This window comes from Mirounga angustirostris, unplaced genomic scaffold, assembly GCF_029215605.1.
Source record: "Mirounga angustirostris isolate CCGP_5_RB_7025 unplaced genomic scaffold, mMirAng1.0.hap1 SCAF_13, whole genome shotgun sequence".
NCBI classification, from domain to species: Eukaryota; Metazoa; Chordata; class Mammalia; order Carnivora; family Phocidae; genus Mirounga; species Mirounga angustirostris.
This window is the reverse complement of record NW_026991721.1, coordinates 1,034,532-1,054,871: the sequence shown is the minus strand read 5'-3', so window position 1 is coordinate 1,054,871 and position 20,340 is coordinate 1,034,532. Positions and strand designations below refer to the sequence as shown.

The 20,340-nt window shown below is 66.1% G+C and overlaps 1 protein-coding gene across 11 annotated transcripts in view; it reads right to left on the bottom strand.

Annotated features, from left to right (window-relative positions):
* BRSK2 (BR serine/threonine kinase 2) overlaps positions 1-19,767 on the bottom strand; it is a 62,963-nt gene extending 43,196 nt beyond the window's left edge. For all 11 annotated transcript variants that reach the window (XR_010406740.1, XR_010406739.1, XR_010406741.1 and 8 more), the window contains exon 1: positions 19,249-19,767. Coding sequence is in view for 8 of the 11 variants with exons in the window: in XM_064575981.1 (XP_064432051.1) it covers positions 19,249-19,342 (94 nt within the window). In the remaining 3 variants the exon portion in view is untranslated. The remainder of the gene's footprint in view (positions 1-19,248) is intronic.
* Between the last annotated feature and the right edge of the window lie 573 nt (positions 19,768-20,340).

The window sequence follows — 20,340 nt, the reverse complement described above, 5'->3', positions numbered from 1 at the left end:
GGAGCTAGTGGGGGTGGGGGGCAAGGACAGGGCCTCAGATAGCAAACTGGGTTGGAGAGCCTGCCCCGGAAATAGCCTGGCTTGGGCCCAGGGGACCTGAGGCTCGGCAGGTGGCCAGCAGCCTGCTCAGCCGTGGGGTGGGTGGCGGCAGGCCCAAGGACTCAGCTCGGGTGCATGCATTCCCACCTGGGAACCTGACAGCTGGGCCTCACCTGGTGCCGGTGGAAGCGCAGAGTCCTCCCCGTGGGTGGCTCTCTCCACACTCACGCACGCGCATGCGCACGGGGACTCCCACTCACGCGGGAAAATAACCAGGCGGTCTGGGCTGAGCCCGCAGGGTGGCAAGTTGCCTCTGTGGTAGGAGCTGGCCTGGCTTTGAGGAGCGGGTGGGTGCAGCAGGAGCTGGGGGTGCGGGCTGCAGGGGCCCAGGTGATCACCCCGGAGGGCCTGGACCTCGCCCTCCCAGCAGGCAGGAGAGAGGGTGTGTCCCCCGGGCTGCTGGGGACCCGACCATCCCGGGGTGGCAGGTTCCCCTGTGGTCAGAAGCCAGTCCAGGGCCGGGGCAGAGCCATGCCCACTGTTCAGCGCAGCACCCCACCCCCGACCCTGCTCACTGACCCAGGCTCTTGGGATGTCCAGGTGGGGGCTCTGGCCCAGGAGCAAGGAGGAAAGAGGGAGAGGTGGGCGAGAGAGGGCCCCACTGTGAGCAGTGGTGAGGCTGGAGCTCCAGGGAATGGAAGCTCCGCGTGGGTTTACTTTGCCCCTGGGTGCAGTTGGGCCACTCAGGGGGCCGTGGTTGGGGAGCCTGCTCAGCCTGGCAGCCAGAGCTCCCCCCCGCCGAAGGACCCCCGGCTGGTCTCCAAACCCTGAGCAGCCTCATACAAAGCCCTCCCCCTCCTCTCTCCTGCCAAACCACCATCTGTTGCCATGGCAACGAGAGCAGGCTGGCAGGCGCACTAAGCGCTCCCCCCCCCCCCCCCCCCCCGCTTTCCCTGCTCCTTGGGCTGGGCAGGCTCCAGGGCCTGCAGCCCCCACTGGCCTCCAGGCCTCCCTGCTCACAGCAAGCGGGCCTGGCCTCAGCCGGCTCACAGCTGCTTCCTCCTACACGGAAGGCCAGGTGAGGGCCCCCGGCCACTCCAGCCACCCCGGCCCCAGCTCCTGCCACGGAACAGCCCGCCCAGGGCAGGGCCTGTCTCGCACTGGGGATGGCCAGTGACCCGCCTGGTCCCTGACCCACCTGCCCTGCGGTGCCCCCACCAAGGAAAGCCCAACCCCGATGCATCCACAGGACGCCAGCCACCCGCGCAGGCCCACCCTGAGGCGTGCGTAGACCCCAGTGGGGAGGCTCGGACAGTCCTGGCTACCACGTGGGTGGTGCCTGGCAGGTGAGCAAGCCGCACAGACACCCCGGGTGCCTCTGCCTTCACCTGCTGCCTCAAATAAACTCCAGGTGGGCTGAGGGCACCTCCCGGAAGGACAGCAACCACCACGCTCTGCCGTCCGGGCTGGCTACGGGGGCCCGAGGGCACGGGGCGGGTGCCGGGACAAGAAGGCAGCAGCCGCCACCGGACGCCCGATCCAGGCCCGGCCCCGAGACCGTGGGGAGTTCTCACGCCTCTGGGAGACACACACCACGGGGGCCCCTTTCTCAACGAGGCCCAGGCTCGGACAGGTCAGGTGACTTGGCTGGAGGCGCCCAGCACATGAGCAGCAGGTTCAAGTGACCACACACAGCCCGGGACAGAGGCTAAGCTCATGCTTTTTCTTTTTCTTTTTCTTTTTTGTTTGTTTGTTTTATTTATTTATTCATGAGAGTCAGAGAGAGAGAGAGCGAGAGAGGCAGCGGCAGAGGGAGAAGCAGGCTCCCCGCCGAGCAGGGAGCCCGATGCGGGACTCGATCCCAGGACCCTGGGATCGTGACCTGAGCCGAAGGCAGACGCTTAACCATCTGAGCCACCCAGGTGTCCCCATGCTTTTTCTTTTTTGTTGTTTTCTGAACTCTGGTTTGCCTCCTAAGACCTGCCTCTCCAGCCATCTGCCCTTGCGGCTGCTTGCAGCACCTCCGGGGAGGCGTAACCAATGCAGACTCAAAAGCGCTCCTGTGGGTTTCTACCTGGGCGCCCGCCTGAGAGCCGTCCACACGACCAGACAGCCATGGGCACCCTCCTCTAGGGTCCTCCCACCCCTGTGAGACCCCTCAGCCTCTGCAGCGGCCAGCGGCCGATCTGCCTGCCCCGTTGGAATCACCGGATGTGGGGAGTAAAACACCAAGGGCACAGGCATTCGGGCAGCCTCCCGACGACTGACTCGGAGCATCCCGGCCCCCCCAGACCACGAAGGGAAGACCAGGCGAGTTGGGGAAAGATGGCCCTCTGACCAGCTCCTTGAGAAACCCACCGATGCCACATTGCTCAAAAGAGCCGAAGGTGAGATGAGCAGTTCCCCAACAACACACCCAGACAGGGTTGCCGGCTGGCCTGCGCAGGCCCACCTGCCCCACCTGCCCTGACCCACCAGCCGGGACCCTCCTGGAGGGCATTGGAGGACTTCCTGGAGGACCGTTCCCAGCCCAGCCACAGCTCTCCATGCTCAGGCACAGGGCCCGGGAGTGGGGGAGTCAGGCGGGCTCAAGACAGAGGTGCAGGGGCCGCAGAAACAAGAGGACGCCAGCCCTCCCATGTCGGTCCTGCCCTTTCTGCCCAGTGCCCGCCCCCTCCATTCACCGGCCACCTCCCCGGTGGGTCCAGAAGGCCGGGACAGGGCAGGCATCGAGAGCCCCCTCCAGCCTGGGGCTGTGGTGTGAAGCCCCCATGATACTGCATCCGCCTTCTGAGGGCTGCTGCCCAGGGACCTGTCCACCAAGTTGTGTCTGGGACACTGGACTCCGTCCCACCACAAGCGGGGACTCGCTCAGGGCCACAGGACCTGGGTCCCTCCTCCCAGGTCTGCGGAGTATGGGCCGTGGGGGAAACCAGGGGATGCCCCAGCAGGGCACCGTGAGCTCCCCGGAGGGTAGGGAGGGAGGCTGGGGGCTGCCCCAGATCTCGGGACTGGCGGGGAGGGGAGGCAGGCTACAGGCAGCAGGGCGGGCGGGAAGAGGGAGGGAGGGAGGGGATTCCCCTCTCTTCCAGAGTCACAGGCTTGGCGCTAGGTGGTTGCCATGGCAATCACAGAGGCATCGAGATTCATGGGGTGTGTTGCGATGGGGCACCCCACCCTCCCTCCCCTCCCCCACGACGAGGAGCCCCCAGACGGCCCACTCACCCTGGAGCCAGACAGGAGGGCAGCCGCTCCTCCCTCAGCGGCACACCCCTGGCTGACATCCAGAGCAGAACATCACCATCCCTACCTCCGGGCTGGGGCTCCCCCCAGGCCCAGCAGGGCCCACCTGCCCACCAGCATCTCTGAGGGGCGTCCACCTACTGTGCGCTCAGTTCTGCATCCTATGGGCACGAGCCCCAGGCGCTCGGAGACCTGAAGATCCAACCTGAGAACCACGGGGGCCCCTCTGCCTGGGGGAGAGTCAGAGAGAAAGTGAGGAGGTGCCTGCCACCTGGGCCCCAGCAGGGACCCAACGCCCCTCTGACCACAGCCCCGTGGGCAGGCGGGGCTCAGCTAGCTGCATGCAGGCATGAGGCAGGATGCCCGAAGGGAGCCCACAGCCTTGTTTGGGGGGCAGGATGCTGTGAAGCCATTAGTTCTGGAGCTCCCCTGGGTGACGCGACAGCAGACAGCTGGCCGCAGCCCTGCATGCCCCTCTCTGCCCCCCTGCCCAGAACCTCCGCCCACTCCGCACTGGGAAGTCCAGGAGGAAGGAGCCGTGGGTGGGGCGGGCGAGGGGGAGCCACGTGTCTGGTTCGAACAGCGGCAGACGACCCCATGAGATTTCTCCTGACTGGCTTTTCAATTCAATACTGTAAAATTAGCCCAGTGAAATATTTTGATTAAGCCCAGTAACTATTCAGAAACTCAATCTAGCAAATTGTGGTTTTTTTCTTAAGCTGGTGTCCTAGTTTCAGACGCCTCAGGACTGGGGGCTAATGATGGGGTCACCTGCCAATGCCCACAGGCTGGAGGCAGGAAGGTGGGTGCTGAGGGGCCTCAGGAAGGGGGTGGGCTTGCCGGGAGCAGGCAGCAGAGGGCAAGGGCCCGGGGGCTGCCGTGAAGGGAAGGGGGCCGGGCCTAGCACACAAGGGGCCCCACGTGCAAGGAGGCAAGACCCCAGGGGGCCAGGGTCACACCCGCAGCGTGGACACCATGGTGTGGCCAGCAGCTGTCCAGTCCCCCACGGAGGTAGGGAGGGACACAGCGGTTCAGCCGGCAGAGCACCTGAGTCAGTGACCGAGTGCCTGGCAGGGGGAAGAGCAGGGGTCGCCAGGAGAGGCCGGCAGCCAGCAGTCCAGGCCCCAGGGGTCAGCAGCAGACACAGAGCTCAGCCTACCTGCCCAGTGGCGCACAGAGGCCTTCCCTCCCTACCGTCTCCACACCGGCCAGCCCCCTCCCGCCAGGCCCCTGGGACGGCAGTGGGACTGCCCGCCCTGGGAAGCCTGAGGGAGCCGCCACCTGTCACACACACACACCCATGGCCTCTGGGGGCCAGGCACAGCCCCGTCGACTCCACACGCATCTGCTAGGCAGAGGGACCCTCAGGCACAGAGCCAGGCCCAGGGGCACCCACACGCTAAGCCGGGGTGCCAATACTTCCTGGAAGCCACAGGGCCTCCCCAATACAGCAGGCGCCAGAGGCCAGGCACCCTCCACCCCTGCCCACTTCCCAGCTCCCACAAGCACCCTGGCTGCGTCGTCAGTCCTGACACAGGACACAGGGAAGCCACGTGCCGCTGAGGGCCCTTGCATCTGCCAGCCAGCCTGTGGTCAGGCCGACGAGGGCACAGCCCGCCCCACCTGCGGCCACCAGACACCCCCAGCATGCCCGTGAGGGCTGCCCAGGTCGGCCTTGGAGACACACGGGCTCCCACAGCCCAGTGGGCTGGAGAGGATGAAACGAGAGGGCAGATGGACCCCTGGAGGGCAGCAAGGCCTCCTGTCCCCCAGGTGGGACAAGTCTATGGGGGTTTCCCAAGAAACTGTCTCTGCCGGGGAGCAGACACCATGGGGACCACTCTGCACTCTGTCAATTTGGAGTTTAGCATTGAAAACAAGCAAACCAACAAAAAAAAATAACAACCTGATCTGCGCTTAAAAAACTATCTGACTTGGTTTCCCCAATCACTAGGATGGTCTTGTGTCCCTCCCCTCCGCCAGGGGCCAGCAAGCTTGTGCCCCCTCCCTGCTTATGGGGTGGGGGCACACTGATTCAGGCCCTCTTCCTAGACTCCTCCCTGAGAGCGCAATCCTGGCTCAAGGGTCCCGGGCAGGACAGGGTAGCTCTACCTAGAAAAGGAGACCAGGATAGGAAGCCCAGTGACCAGGACCCGCTGGGTGCTGGCTGGGGGCAGGCCCCGGGGCCTCACTCCATACGAAGGCACAGATTCCCCGACTGAGGAGCACCTGACCCAGGGGAGCTAAGGGCTGAGGCAGGTGCCGGGGCAGGGTGGCCGGGCTCAGGGACCCTGGCCGGTGCCCCACATGACATAGATGCCAAGGCACCAGGGCTGGGGGGGCAATGAGTGGGCCGTTTGCCACCTGGCCAAGGCTGCCCAGAGAGCCTGGCACTGGGCCTGGGTGAGGCACAGAGGTCCAGGGTACTTTTTAGCCCCTCTGCCAAGGGAGCTACCTCTGTGGGGGCAAACCCAGACGTGCTTGGGTCCCTCGGAGGGATGTGCTCCCCAGACAGACGGCTGACCGCACCCCCTGCCTTCAATACCAGCAGAAGCGGGAGAACAGACCTGCGGCCCTCTGCCCTGCCCCCACCCCTGCCGGGGTTGGGAACCAGGAGAGCCTGCCCATCCCCGGAAGGGCGCCACGAGGATGTAATCTCCGGCGTGGGGTAATAATAGAATCTGCTTAGCAGGCAGTGGGCAGCTTGCTCCAAAGGATGGAGAGAGAGAGGAGAGAGACAAAGACCCGCCTGCCCATATGTGTCACTCCCATCCTCCCAAACACCTGCATGGGTTCCTGAGGCCCACCTGCCCAGAGTTGTCCACAGTCACGGAGCCGGGGTGGGATGTCCATCTCTACCATCTCTTCTCTCAGCGCTGGCCCTCGGGTGATGGGCTCGGCCACCCAGAAGGCAAGAATGGGCACAAGGTCCCAGAAAAACAGCAGCCCCTCCCCTGACGTGCCCACCATCTGCCAACACACAACCTCAGGCCTGCTGCTCCCTGGACCACTGCCCTGACCTCCTGACCCCCGATGCCCTGAATCCCGAGCCAGGCCCTGTCCCACAAGCCTCCCCTACCCCCACCAGCACCCACTGCCCAGGGTCTGGAGCAGGCAAGGTGCTAATACACAGACACGTGCCCTCTGCACTTGGAAACCTGCAGGCCAGTCTCAATGCAGGCCCACTGGACACGGGGCCAGGTTAGGAAGGCCCGTACCCAAATGCAGGCCACCTGTCCTGAGGCTACGCCAGAGAACCCGACATCACCCTGCCAGCACGGGGCTCCCAGGCTGTCTCTGCTGAGCCGCGAATGGGCCTGGCCCCCACCTGCCCTGTGCCTGCTTAGAGCTGACACCCCGCCCCCCGCATGCCCATGCTCTTTCTGGGGGCTGCTGGGTCACCAGGGCAGAGAGCACTTGTCATCTAAGAGAAGAAGTGCCTCCACGGTAGTGGGAGCTGGTCTGCAGGCCCCCAGGTATAGCAGGACGCCCCACAGCAGCGAGCTCCTGAGGTCCAGTATGGACGTGCAGAGCTGACCAGACGGGGCCTGGGGATCATGCCCACAGCTGCCAGCCCCTCTCAGGGGGCCTGGCTTCCCCAGGGGTCTCTTCCAGACCTCCTAAAGGGCCAGCCACACAGATGCTAAGGATAAGGATGTGCCTCGGTAGAGTGACCCACTGCCCCACGTTGAAGTCCTGGGCAGAGGCAGATGGGCGGGACCTTGCTGGAGCCGCCAGGGGCCACTGGGGGTGTGGCGGGGACTGTCACTCGGGACTGTCACCTACAGGCCGCCCAGCTGGGTGGACTCAGGATGCTGCAGACACCTGGACAGAGGGAGCAGTGAGTGAGACCACGGGGCTAACCAGCTCAGGCTTGTTCCCCAGCCTTCCCCTGGATGTGGCCTTCAGTCCAATCCCCCTGCTGGTCATCCGCAACCCACCCCCAGCCTGGCTCCCAACAGGGGCATCAGCAGCATCAACCCGACAACGAGGTGACCCCCATACTGATCTGTGGACTGAGGATGGCATGGCCTGGGGTGGGGAGTGGCCACCCTTCTGGGTCTCTGGATGTAGGGACAACTGTGACTGACGCCCAAGTGACCCAACTGGGCTCCATACCCCACTCCTCAGACACCAGGGCAGGACGGTATGGAGGGGGTGGTGTGACGCAGAGCCCCAAAGTCAGAGGCCCCATGGCTAGCTGACCCCAAAGGCAAGCTGTGGAACATGGGTCTGAGCACCCCACAGGCAGAGGGACTGGGGGGGGTTGGCCTGTCCCTACCTCCACAGGGCAGTGCCCAGGACAGCAGCTCTCTGGGGACGCAGAGGACAATGCACACCGCAGCCCTTCCCCCGGCCAGCAGCAAAGCTAGAAGTGAATCTGACGGGGGCTCCCTTGAAGACCCTGGGCCACTGGTGCTACCTAGGGGTTCCCCTCCAGCCCCCTCCAAGCCCCCCATACATCTGTTGTGCCAGCCAGGACAACACAGCCCACGTGTGCAGATGCCCTCCGTCACTCCGTGGCATCTGCTGGAGGATGTTCTATCTGTGCCACTTTATGATTAGTTATAAATCCCTTGGGATTTGGGGGTTTAGAGTCAGCAAACCTCCAATCTGAGACAAGCCCTCCGCCTCTTTAGAGATAAGCCAGAATCAACCCCTCGCTATCCACCAAGCCCAGCATCCCTCCAACAACAGGAAACACTCCCTCTTCTGCCTCATTCTCAGCCTTCTGTGGGAGATACCCACGCCCACCCCCTGCTAGCCCAGGATGGTGGTCTTGGGCCGGGAGCCTGGCTTCCTGAATTCTACACCATCCCCCCCAGTTCCCAGCCCTGAGGAGGGGGTGGCAGGAGCAGACTGTGCAGGGAGCACCACGGGCCAGGGAGACAGGGACATACCCCCACATCTCTGTCCCCACAGGTGAAGGGCTTGAATAGGCATACCTTGGACCCACAACCCTTCGGCCACTCCAAGGCCATCCACCGATGGCTCAGTGTCCTGCAGAAACTCCTGCACGTCATCCACCCTCAGGCCACAAGACCCCTGAAACAAGGGGGCCCAGAGGGTGGCCACAGGGGTAACAACTGGCCGGCGGGGACCAGCCTTCCTCCCCAAGGAGTCCTGATGGTGCAAGCCACCCACAGCCTCCAGGGCACCAGGCCAGGCAACCGGTCAAGTCCCCCAGGTGGCTCTGGGCCCTCGCAGCCCCCACACACATCTCCAAGGGGCCTGACAGGAAGGTTCCTACCATTGGGGATACAGGGCAAATATCAGAGGGGGTCCAGGGGCTGCCCTGGGAAGTCACCTCAAATCAACCCCAGAGCCAGGAAGGACTCCCTCGTGCCCACAGCCTTGGAGGACAGGCGGCAGTCACGGTCGTGACTCTCTGGGGCTTTGGCCCTCCCCTTGCCCCCAGAGAGTCAGTGGCAGCCTCAGGAGACCTGGCCACCAGCTTCTTCTGCAGGGAGAGGGGGGACCGGAGGCTGGGGTCCCCCCTGGGAGCTGCCACTAAGCACGTCTAGCAGCCCAGCGGCTTCCACCTCCTGCCCCACGTCAGCTCAGAAGCTGTCCCACAGCCGGGCCCAGACACAGGAGCCTGCCAGACATCTGGCCCTCCCCCCAGCAGCAGAGGTCTGGGGATGTGCAGCTAGCCGCAGCCTGGCTCACCGGGCGCGGAAGCTGCGGACTTCAGCACAGCCCTGCTGGACAGCTCCCCATGCAGGCGGGCCTTGCAGGGACAGAGACCAGCCCCAGGCACCCCCTCCACAACCAGGACCCCAGACAGGGCAGTTTTCTCTCGGTCCTGAAGACCCCAGAGTCGGGGTGCGGCCAGCAAGCCCCTCCACCCAGGAGGGTGGCACGACCTCAGGGCTTGCGGCGGCTCCCCATGGAGACTCGGAAAAGGGGGATAAGGTAAGGGTGGGCTGGCAGGGACCAGTGAGGGGCACTCCTGGGCAGAATGCAGGGGTACCAGGTTGTCTGCCCACCCCCAGCCACCCCCGTTCCAGCTTCTGACAGCCCTGCCGGCTGTCAGGCCATGCTCCAGGGACAGGGCTCCTAGGGAGCCTCCTAGGGGCCTCGGGGTGGTGGCTGCCTCACCCCGAAGGCTCTGGGCTGCTGAGGGGCTCGTCCTGTCCCTTCCCTCTGCCACACAGTGCCATGCGGTGCCACGTTGCCCGGGGACACTGCCCTGCTCCGTGTCCTGCTGCTGGCCAGCCAGCAGCTTTCTCTGTCCTGGGCTTGAAGAGGGGGATGCTTTCAGGGGACCACGATGCTGGTCAGATGGCTCAGCAGGACATGCACGCACATTTGGGGAATGCATCTGCACAGAGAGCGTGAGCCCTGACCACAGGGCTGCCTCAAGCAGGCCTCGCACCAGGCAGGAAGCCCAAGAACTCAGACACCGCAGGGGACAGCAGGCATCAGCTTCTCCTGCATGAGGTCACATGCGGAAGGCACAGGCCAGGCGTGCTGGCCGAGCAGCTCCGGGACGACGGAGCTGCCACGTGGGCCGGGGTGTGTGTGTGCCTCGGCCACCCGGCCCGAGCTCCGGCCAGCCCACACACGGCTGTCTGCGTGCCCCTCCAGCATGCCCAAGGCAGTGAGTGCTCCCACCGGCACTCAAGGAGAGGACCAGCACAGCCAGGAGGGTGGGCTGGCGTGGACACGAGGACCAGAGGGATGCGAGGAGGGGCGGTGGGGCCCACACGCACAGGGGGCCTCCCTCTTCCACGCTGCTATGGCCGCAGGGGGCTGGGCAGGCCGGCCCCACCCTGCACGACCCTGCACGACACCCACTCCTCCACGTGTAGCAGCCCCACTGGGCCTGTCCCTCTTGTGCACAACGGGCAGTGATGCTTCGGACGGGGCAGACCCAAGGCCCCCAGGCAGCGCTGAGCCCGCCTTCTGCCGCACCCCATACGTGGCACCAGCACGGAGGATCCGTGGACTGGAGAATGCAGGCCACGCCTCCGCCACACCGTTCTCACCACGCCAGGACAGGACACAGCCGCACACCGTGCTCTCCCCCAGTGGGGTCCCCACCTGCAGCAGCATCCCTGGGGAGCTCAGGAATGCAGACCCTCACAGTCCCAGGCCTTGGGGTGACACTCAGCTTGAGGACCCCTGGCAGCAGCCCCTAGCCCCGGGCCACGCTGGCCTCCGGGAAACAGCCACTTCAGGTGAAAAATCTAGCATCTGGCTGGACTCCTGCCGGTTTGGGGAATCGGTGCTAACTTCACAGGGTGATCTGAGGCTGTGCTTTTCTGGAATCTCTGTCAGACACACACCAAAATATCTAAACTATGTCTGGGGCTTGCCTCCAAATAATGCTTGGGGGGGGACAAAATCAGCCTCCCGTTGCCGAGGCTGGGGTGGGCTCTCAGGGTCTTCTGTGTCTGAAAATGCCCCTGTGCAGATGAAGACAAGAAGCCGCTCCCGTGAGAACCCCAAATGCAGTCCCAGGAGCCAGTGCAGGGCCCCATCCCAGGTGGCCCTCAGGACACGGAGCAGGGCAGTGTCCTAGGGCAACGTGGTACCACATGGCACTGTGTGGCAGATGGAAGGGACAGGACGAGCCCCTCAGCAGCCCAGAGCCTTCGGGGTGAGGCAGCCACCACTCCGAGGCCCCAAGATTGTGCCCTCCTGCTCCCCAGCCCTGCAGGCCAGCACGGCTGGCCCAGCCGGGCCTTGCAACAATCCCCACCCACTCACCCCCAAACGAGAGCTGTGCGAATACCGCACCCGCCAAGGGGATGAGTAAACGGAACAACGCATCAATCCCCATTTCTCCCTGCACTCCGCTGCCCCGGCCAGGGGCTCCCCTCAGGCACCATGGCCGGCACATGGCCCTAGGGGGACACTGGGTCACTGCGTCCCTCACCCAGCATCACACACGAGGAGAACCGAGAAACTGAGGATAGGGACCTGAGACTCTCCAAGGGGTCACACAGACTACCCAGTCTGAGCTCTTCACTGATGACCCGGTGGGGGCCCTGCCCCTGGGGGCACTGTACAAAGGCCGACCCTGGAGACCCTGGACAGTCACAACACCCCACACCTTCCAGCTGGCTCCTGTGGGGGGGCGGCAGGCCCAGCCCCTTCTAGGCTCCCGCACGCCATATGCCAGGAGTGGATGCGGGAGGGAGGGACGAGGCAGGATCCTCAGGGTCACACCTATGGGCCAGCTGACCACACACATCTCAATGGTCCCAGGGGACCTGGAGCTCCCCCAGCACACTGAACCTCCCGCCCTGAAGAGCAAACAGGCTGGAAAGTTCCAGGGTGCCTCTCCCCACAGGCATCAGGGGCTCCTTGGTGCTGCCTGTACCCAGCAGGAAAGCTGCCCAGTGAGGGCCCCCAGCCTACACCCAGGCCCTTGGCTCCCCACCCTGGGGAAGGGGCTTCACCTGGCCTCTGCAGGCCTGGGCTCCTGACTGGCCCTGCCCACCTGTGCTCTGGCGTCTAGCTTGGGGTCATTGGCACTACCCCAAGAAGCTGGACATGTGAGCCCGGTCTGCTGTTGGCCCCCGTGTCTCAGACAGAACTAGGGGAGTTCAGCTACCCTGCCTCAGGGCTGCCTCCCCACCCCAGCCCTGCCTCGTCCAGTGGCCACCTCCGCCCATCACCTTTCCCACCTCAGCATGGCCCCCGTGGGAGGCCCCCCACCCAGGGAAGCAGCCAGCCAGGGCTCAGGTGAGCTCTCGGCCAGGCCAGGCCAGCCCAGGCAGCCGCTCCCCAGCATCACTTCTTCTCTGGCCTCCCGGCCTGCAGCCACGCTGACGCTGGCCATGGGGGGGGACCTGTCAGGTTCCCAGGTGGCCACCCCCAGAACATAGGGCCACCAGGCGCTGCCTCCTCAGTCTCCTTCCACCCTGACCCTTGGCCCAAGTCAGTAGTTACCCAGTAGGTACCCGAGCCAAACCACCCCTCGCAGATGCCACATTCCTGGCCAGGCAGCCTCCCACCACCCCCACAGACAGCCCACGGCCCTGCGGCCTGACGTGTCCCTGGCGCCTGACACGTCACGCATCACTCAGCCACATAAACACTGTTTAGGCTGCCCTCCCACCTCTGCCCTGGGGCCAGGGAGGCCAGCCCTGCCCTCCAGGGCACACCCTTGGGCCCTGCCTGAGCCCAGAGTGGGCGGTAATGGTGGGGTGCTTCCATCACCAATGGCAGGCTGCTGAGCCCCTAGTCCCAGGGACCCTCAGCCCCTCCACCAGTCCCCAGCCCATAACCATAAGGCCCTGGGAATCTTCTGTGCCCCGTGGCCAGGCTCACGTGGGGTCAGCCCCAGCCCCTGCGTGGACAAGGATGTGGCAAGCATGGGGGAAGCGGCTCTGTCCTCACAAGCTGCACCCCCAGCCAGGGTGTGTCCCCTCAGGATCTCATGTGGTGCTCTATGCCTCCGTGTCCCCTCGAAATCCGCCCGGGGCACCACTGCCCCAGGGCACAGCGAGGAGACCGGCTGGAAGAGAAGCACTGTTCTCAGAAGCCGCGGGGCCTTCGGGAGCACAGTGCTGTGGGCTGGGGGGGTTGCTGCCTGGCTCCAGAACACTGGCCCCTCAGAGGCTGAGGAACAAGGCCTGGGCCACCTCTCGGGGTGGGGCCCGACACAATCCCTGCTTTGTGCCCGCAGCCTCGGGCCCAGCCCAGCCTCCCTCCTGTCCAGTGTCTGAGGCGGCTGGCCCGGTGCAGCCCTGTCAGCCAGCCGGCACCGCTGGGGCAAGGCCTCGGGCAGAGTGCGGACAGCTTGGCCACCCCTGGCCGGGCTCATGAAGGCTCAGCCCGGGCCTGGGGCTGACCTGGCCCGGCACCAGGAAGGGCTCCATCTGGGCAGCCGTCAGGAGACACCAGCTCTCCCCACGTCTGACGGGACTTCCTGCAGGGTCCTAAGGAGCCCAGGGGTCCCTCCTGTCCTCTGAGACCCCAGACACGACCTGATAGCTGTGGACCCTCTGTCCTCTGGCCAGACACTGCCCACCACAGATGTGCCCCACCCCCCGACATGATTCCCAGCACGAGCCTCACAGAAGCTGCAGGAAACCCGCTCTGGGGGTGAGCGGCTGAGGCTCCAAGGCCATCAGCCACTGAGCGCCAGAGTCCAGCCTGCCCCCAGCCTGGGCCTCCGGCACAGAGCCACCCCATTAAGCTCCGAGGTGGCCACAAAGGCCTCTGGGCCCCACCCTGCAGGCCCGGGGGGACGAGCCGACGTGGGGAGCACGCGGGGCCACAGGCAGGCAGCAAGGCACCTCTCACCCCACAGGTGTGCGGCCCCCACGCTCACCGTACAGCAACGGGCCCCCAGAAAGCACGAGCACTCCACAAGGACACCATCCACCAGAGGCAGGCAAGGCAGGAGGGGCTGTGGGGCCCGGGGAGCTCCAGGCGCAGCCAGGCCCCAGGGGCCAAGGCAGGGCGGCCACAGCGGTCAGCCCGCCTCCTCCCCCAGCATGGCCAGCAGCGCAGCCTCACCCCCCTGAGATCCCTGAAGGAGCCCGTTCTGAGTCCCGTGGCCCTGAAGACACAAGTGTTCTCCAAAGCAGAGCACCAGGCCACACAAAGGTGCCCCGACTGCTCCTGGCCCACGGCAGCCACAGACCCCCGCCCAGCATCTGCACACACAGGCAGCCCGCAGAGGCGCCAGGCTCGGCATCCGGCCTCTGGCCTGGTCAGACTGGCTGCTTCCAGCACACTGAAGGTGCCGATCACTGGGCAGGACTGACGTCCAGGCAGAGAGGACGCGGATGGCGCATATTCAGGCCCAGAGGTCACCCCACAAACACCTATGGAAACCAGGACTCCATCAGCCTGAGACACGTGCCCCTGGCTGGGGCCCAAGCCAGGCCGGCTTTCTGCGGCAACCCCCTTGCCGGCCCTACACAGTCCTTCAGGAGGCTGCTCGGGGAGAGGCAGGGGAGCCCGGGGAGCCAGCCCTGGAGGCCACCGTCCCACAGGCTTCGCCAGGCGTGGCCAAGCCTGCCAACCACAGAAAGGATCAGGTTGCCCCTGGCCACCCTCAGGCAGGCGGGGTACGGGGCAGGACCTGGAGCCCCTCACCTCGATGCTCCCCTCCCCCAAACACAGTCCTGGGTGGCTGTCACCCCTCGAGCCTTCCGTAGGATCCGCTCTGGCCCGGACTTTGCACTTGCAGCTGCAAGCACCCCGGTCCCAGACGGCTTGAGAGGCAACAGGGCACCTGGGCGCAGGACACGCTCTTCCTGGGTGGGGGCGTCCTGTGGGAACCCCGCGGCTAGAGCCAAGCCCAGCAGCACCTGGTTTCCCCTTTGCACTGCCGCCCAGGCTGTGCCCTCCGCCTGGTAGGTCCTTCCAGATACACATGGCTCCCCAGGCCCAAGAGAGCTGTCACCACTGCCGCTGCAGGGGCACTCAGAGCTGCAGCTGACCGCAGCGGGCGGGACCCACGAAAACTGAGGCGCTCGGAGCTGCAGCTGACCGTAGTGGGCACGGGGCACTTTGAGACCAGGGTCCTAGGCCTTGGGCCACCTCCAGGTCCCTCCCATCTTTACCTTTGGGAAACGGCCCATCCTTCAAGGCGTGACCCCAGAAACCTCCAAGCTGAGCTGCCCTCCATTGACAGGGACAGCCCACCCAGGGACAGCTCTCAGCCCAAGCCGGGGGCTTCCGGGGGAGAGCCTGCACTGTGGGAGGGGGTCTAGGGTGGGGTCTGTCCTGCTCGATCGCTGGTGGGACACAGGCCTTTCCAACAGCTCCAGGGGGGCCAGGGAGACAGGCGTGGGGGCTCCCTACATGCCCTGGAGCTCTGACCACAACTGTTTGAGAACAGGGTCCTGCTACTTTGAACTTTTAAACCGAGCCTGTGCCATGAGCAGGCTGGGCTTTCCCCCGATCCCCAAAGAGCTGCTGCCCTTGAGCAGAGCACTCTGTTCTGAGCCTGCTTCCAGGCTGGTAGGCGGGTTAGACAGACAGAGGCATGCCTGCAGCACCGAGGGCGGAGGCTCACGGGGTGGGGAGCGATCCTCAGACACAGTAGGTAGTCCACACACAGCCAGCAGAGGCCCACCTGGCTCCCCGCTCGGTCTCCCTTCATTTTGCTCTGGCCGCACCCCTTCTCTGGGCCTCAGCCCCCAACGGCACCCCAGGGCCGACTCCAGCCAGTCCCCCCACCCCCGCCATCTCCAGGGCCCACACCCTGCAGCCTCTCACTGGCTCTCAAGCTGCCTTCTGCTCAACTTTCTAAAGCCAAACACGTCCTCCATGCCCCAGACACCTCCCCTCCCACTCCTGCCTCTGCTCTCCCATCTGCTCCAGCTCTGGGCCATGGAGTACCTGCGGGCCTACCTGTCTCCCCCTCCCTCACCTGTTCCATCTTTGCTGGCTTCCCCCACCTCAGGACTCCTCTCCAGCCTGCCTGACTCCAGCACCCCACACGAATTCTCCGAAAGGTCCCTCGAGGACCTGAAGGGGACATCCCAGCTCCCTCGGTGTGGCAGTCCCAGCTCCTCCCTCTGGCCCACCCACCAGTCTGCAAGCCCAGCCAGGTGAGCTGCGGGGCGGTCCCCACAGCCCCACCGTCTCTCGTGAGCTGGACTGACCCTTCATCTGACAGTCCTGCCCCAGCCACCTCCTCCTCAGTTCCCACCAACAGACAAAGGGTTTCCAAGAGCCCCACATCTTCCTGTGGGCCCCAGCTCTGAAAACAGCACACAGAGCCTGCTGTCCTCCAGGCTTCTGGGAGCGGAGCCCCAGCCACATCTGCTGCCCTGTTCCATGTCCTGAAGGGGCCAGAGTGATACAGGCCAGAAGGCCACATGGCGGCCACAGCATGCCCGCCTGGACCTGCTCGGGAACCCCCTGCACCCTCTGCATGTGCCCCCTCCCCTCCAGCAAAGAAGCCTTTCCTGCATCAGGGACAGGACAGACAGCCTCGGCAGTGACCCCTGTCCCCCAGCAGAACCTAAAGACCCATCCCCCCACCAGAAAACACGACACCGCCTGGGACAGAGGCCTCCCCAGGGCTGCCGATACAGGCGACCCCAGGATGTTAAGGACAGCTGTGCGGAGATGCCCAGGAAGAAGGAAGATGCCCTCGAAACCACAGCCACACCAGCCTGGGAGAGGCCGCCTAACACCAACGTGAGTGATAGAACCCGCTTGCTGAGCTCAACACCACACAAGAAGCCTGGCCACTGAAAAGATGCAATAAACAGTGTAAGCTGGACCATCAGAGGGGTGTCTGGCTGGGCGGAGGGGGCAGCCCCACCCACACCTGCACTCCACACTGGGCAGCGGCCCCCCACCCCGCCTCTGATTCCGGAAGGCCTCATCTTGGGGCAGAGCCGCAGGCCCATCTGCCAAAGGGCCCTGGCTCGGGACCTGCCAGGCTGAGAGGCCCAGCGGTCGCCCGCTGACTCCCTCCCTGACTGCAGCTTCCCCTTTGCAGGACTTGGGCAGAGCTCAAGTGAAGAGCAGGGAGGACCCAGGCATGCTGTCGTCCAGGGAGGGAGGCAGCACTTGGAACTACAGTCCTTCATTCTTCCGCTGAGGTCTCCTGGCAGAAAGCCTAGCCCCAGATAAGGTCAGACGTTTATCTCCGGAGCAAAAGGACAGGCCTGGGAAACTGCAACTCTCTCGGCATTTGATGCCGAAGACCAGCCAGCAAGCCCAGTGGCCAGGCCCAGTGCACCCACAACCCCAAGGCCCCACGTCCACCAAACTCCAGATGACCCTTCAACAGAAGGGACAGAGAGACAGCACCAAGAGGACGGCCTCCCCCGAAGCCCTCCTGGGATGCAGGTGTTCGGTGAAGCCAGAAGGAACACAGGATGGACAGACCCCCCCAGGGAGGGGGCCTCAGCTAGACCAACCGCCGACTCCCCTCAAAGGGGAGAGGGACCCGGGGAGGAAGGCTGCTAGCTTTGTGTGCCACTTGGAGCTGCTTCTAAACATCATATGGCAACGTGTTGTTGACACACACGCGCGACATAGCCTTTTGTATTCATTACTGTTAATTACAGTGGAAACCTCCTGTAATTAACTGTACAACAAGATAACTCGATGAAGAGTACGGAGACCAGCCCCTGCCATGGAGACGGCTGAGCACGGCGCACGTATAATTCATTGCTGTCACCACTCACACGACGATGCTTCCTTATAATCACATTTTATTGGTACGATAATTAGATTATTTCACTGCTTCCCACATTCTGCTGCCCCAGGTCCCTCCCCCACTGAGGATTTCACCAACTACAGTTGATCCTTGTAGGAAACATGCATATTTTCAACTCAGATGAACACCGGCGTCTGCCACCTCTTCCTTGAACCCCGGGCCACACCACCCCCACTCCCAACAAGTGCTGCCCTGCTGCCAGGGGCCCCTCAGGGCCTCAGTAGTTGGAACAGAGGCTGTCTACCCAGAGTGGGAGAGGGGCAGCTCCCCCCGCCCCCTGCCAGGTCCCTTCCGGGGCGCTTTGCCTTAGTTACATCACAGCCACTGCCCTCCCCGGAGAGCCCAGGGCCTGGCCCACTTTCCTCCCTAACAGCATCTCCTAGCTCCACTTCTGTGCCACCAACGGGGGCTTGGGAAGGGCCTGCGGCCTCCCTGGCCAGAGCAGCTCCCTCCTGGGCCCCCACCCTGCACCAGCGGGGTGGGACCAGCACCGCTGCACCCTCCTCCTCCCTTCCTCCTCTCCCCTGCCGGCCCCAGGTCTAAGGAACTTCCCAGAGAGACAGGGAGAAGCAGTCAGTGCCAACCGGACCTCTGGGCTGCCAGGAAGGCCCATCCTGGGAGAAGAAAGAAAATGGCTGAGGCTGGCCTCCCACAAAGCCACTCTGTGAACGCCTGGCCAGCTGGATGAGGGGATGGCTGCTAGGCTGGGACCTAGCCTGATCACCAGAAAGACAGCCAGGACCAGCCAAGGAGCTCCCTCCTCCCACAGGCTGGGTTTTGCAACCTCTGGCCTGGGATCCCGAATAGGGCCGGGTACCAGCCTCCCTGTCCCTCCCCTGGGGCAGTGCCCTGTCGCAGACATTCCAAACAGCGGCTAGGAGGAGTGCAAGGCGCTGTCCAGCCGTCCGAGGCGCCTCGGTACTCTCCCACTCTCACCGTGGAGGAAGGCCCGAGCCTGGCCAAGGTGGCCTGGTCCGCCCGCAGGACGCGTAGGGCCACCTCCCTGCCCGCCGCCGCCAGGAGTTGGGGGTCGCGGCCGGGGGCGCGCGGCCCGGGGCGCAGCTGCTTGGGCAGCACGCCTATTAGCACGGCCGCGGCAGACGGCAGATGGGCGCCCGCTCGGCCCCCTCCTCCCGCGGCACAATGGGCCCGGTCGCTCCGGCGCACAATGCGGCCGGGGCCGCGCACCTGCAGCCGGAGCCGAGGGGCGCTGGCCCGGCCCGGCCCGGCCCGGCCCATGCGCCCCTGTCAGCGCCGCGTGTCCTTGGGCCGCGCCCGGCCGACCGCAGCCGCGCGGCCTGCGGGCTCCGCGGCGGGACCCGGCGCCCAGCTGCCCATTGTTCGCGGCCGCCGGCCGGAGCCGCGGGCCGGGCCTACAGCTCCCCGCTCGGGACGACCTCCTTCCGGGCCTCCCCCCCACCCCCACCGCTCGGCGCGCAGTCAGCACGGCCTCCCCGGCGGCGGGCCTGTGCGCCCCTGAGCCCCCGGTCCTTCCCGGCGCCCGGTCCCCATCCATGTCCCCAGTCCCCTTCGATGTGCCCGGGCCCCTGGTTCCCCCGCCACGCACACACACGTGTCCCCGGGCCCCCTCGGTGCCCCCGGTCCCCACGGACCCCCGGCCTCCCCGAAGCCCCCTGACCCCCGGCGCCCCGGTCCCTCCAGCCCCCGTTCTCCATCGATGTCCCCGGTCCTCTGCCGCCCCCCTCCTGTGTCCCGGTCCCCTAGTTCCCTACCGCCGTTGTCCCAGGTACCCTCGGTGCTCCCGCTCCCCCGGACCCGGGTCTCCCCGAAAGTCCCGGCCCCGCACGCACCTGTCTGCCCCTTGCCCAGCGTCTTCTCCAGCCGGTAGGGCCCCACATACTGCGCGTGCTGCGCCCCGCCGCCGTCCTTCCCCGTCGATGTCATCGCTCCCGGGCCCGGCACCGGCGAGGTGGGAGCCCCGGGCGGGCGGGCGGCGGCGGCAGGGAGGGGCCGCGTCCGTCCGCGTCCGTCCGTCCGTCCGTGCGCTGGGCCGGGTCGGCGGCGCCCGGGCGGGCCGCGCTCGCTCCGCGCCCCCCGCGCCTCCCCGCGCCGCCGCCCCCCGCGCCCGGCTCCGCTGCGACCCGGCCGGCGGCGCTGCCTCAGCTCTCAGAGAGGACCGGGCGGGCGGGGGCACCAGGCTTCCGCCGCCGCCGCCGAGGCCCGCGCCCCGCGCCCCGCGCCCCCCGCGCACGCCCGTCCGTCAGTCCGCGGCCGCGCAGCCCAGCCGAGCCGAGCCGCCGGGCCGAGCCGAGACGCCGAGCTGAGCCGAGCCGAGCCGAGCGGCCGAGCCGAGCCGAGCCGCGCCGAAAGGCCGGGCCGAGCCGCGCCGAGCCGAGCCGAGCTTAGCGGCCGAGCCGAGCCGAGCCCGAACGAGCGCAGCCGCCCGGGGCGGTGGCGGCGAGTGGCTCTTGCGCCCGCCAATCAACATTACCAGCCAATAAGCGGAGCTCCGGCTCGTCGCTCCGCCTTTCAGCCCGCCCCGCCGCTGGGCGCTCTCGTAGGAGATGGACTCCGCGAGGCGAGGCCGGGCGGGTCCGGGGCGGGGCGGGGCGGGACCGGGATGGGTCCGGGGCGGGGCGGGGGCGGGGCCTGACCGGGCCTGGGCGTCTCCAGGTCCACCGCCCCCCCACCCCCTGGCCTTCGCCCCGCCCGGACCCCGCCCCGACCGCCGAGCTCCCGCAGCGGAGCAAGCGGTCCGGGAGGCGCTTCCCTGGCGGGTGCCGCGGCGGCACCCCCAGTCCCCCCCGTTCCCCTGGCCCCCCCCGGCCCCCCCGTGCCGTCCCTGCGGGCCCCGATCACCGCGGTCAGACGAGTCTCTCGCCGCCTCCCCTGCCCCGGGAGGGGCGGCGCCGCGGGGGGCGAGCGGCCGAGTCGTGACTTTG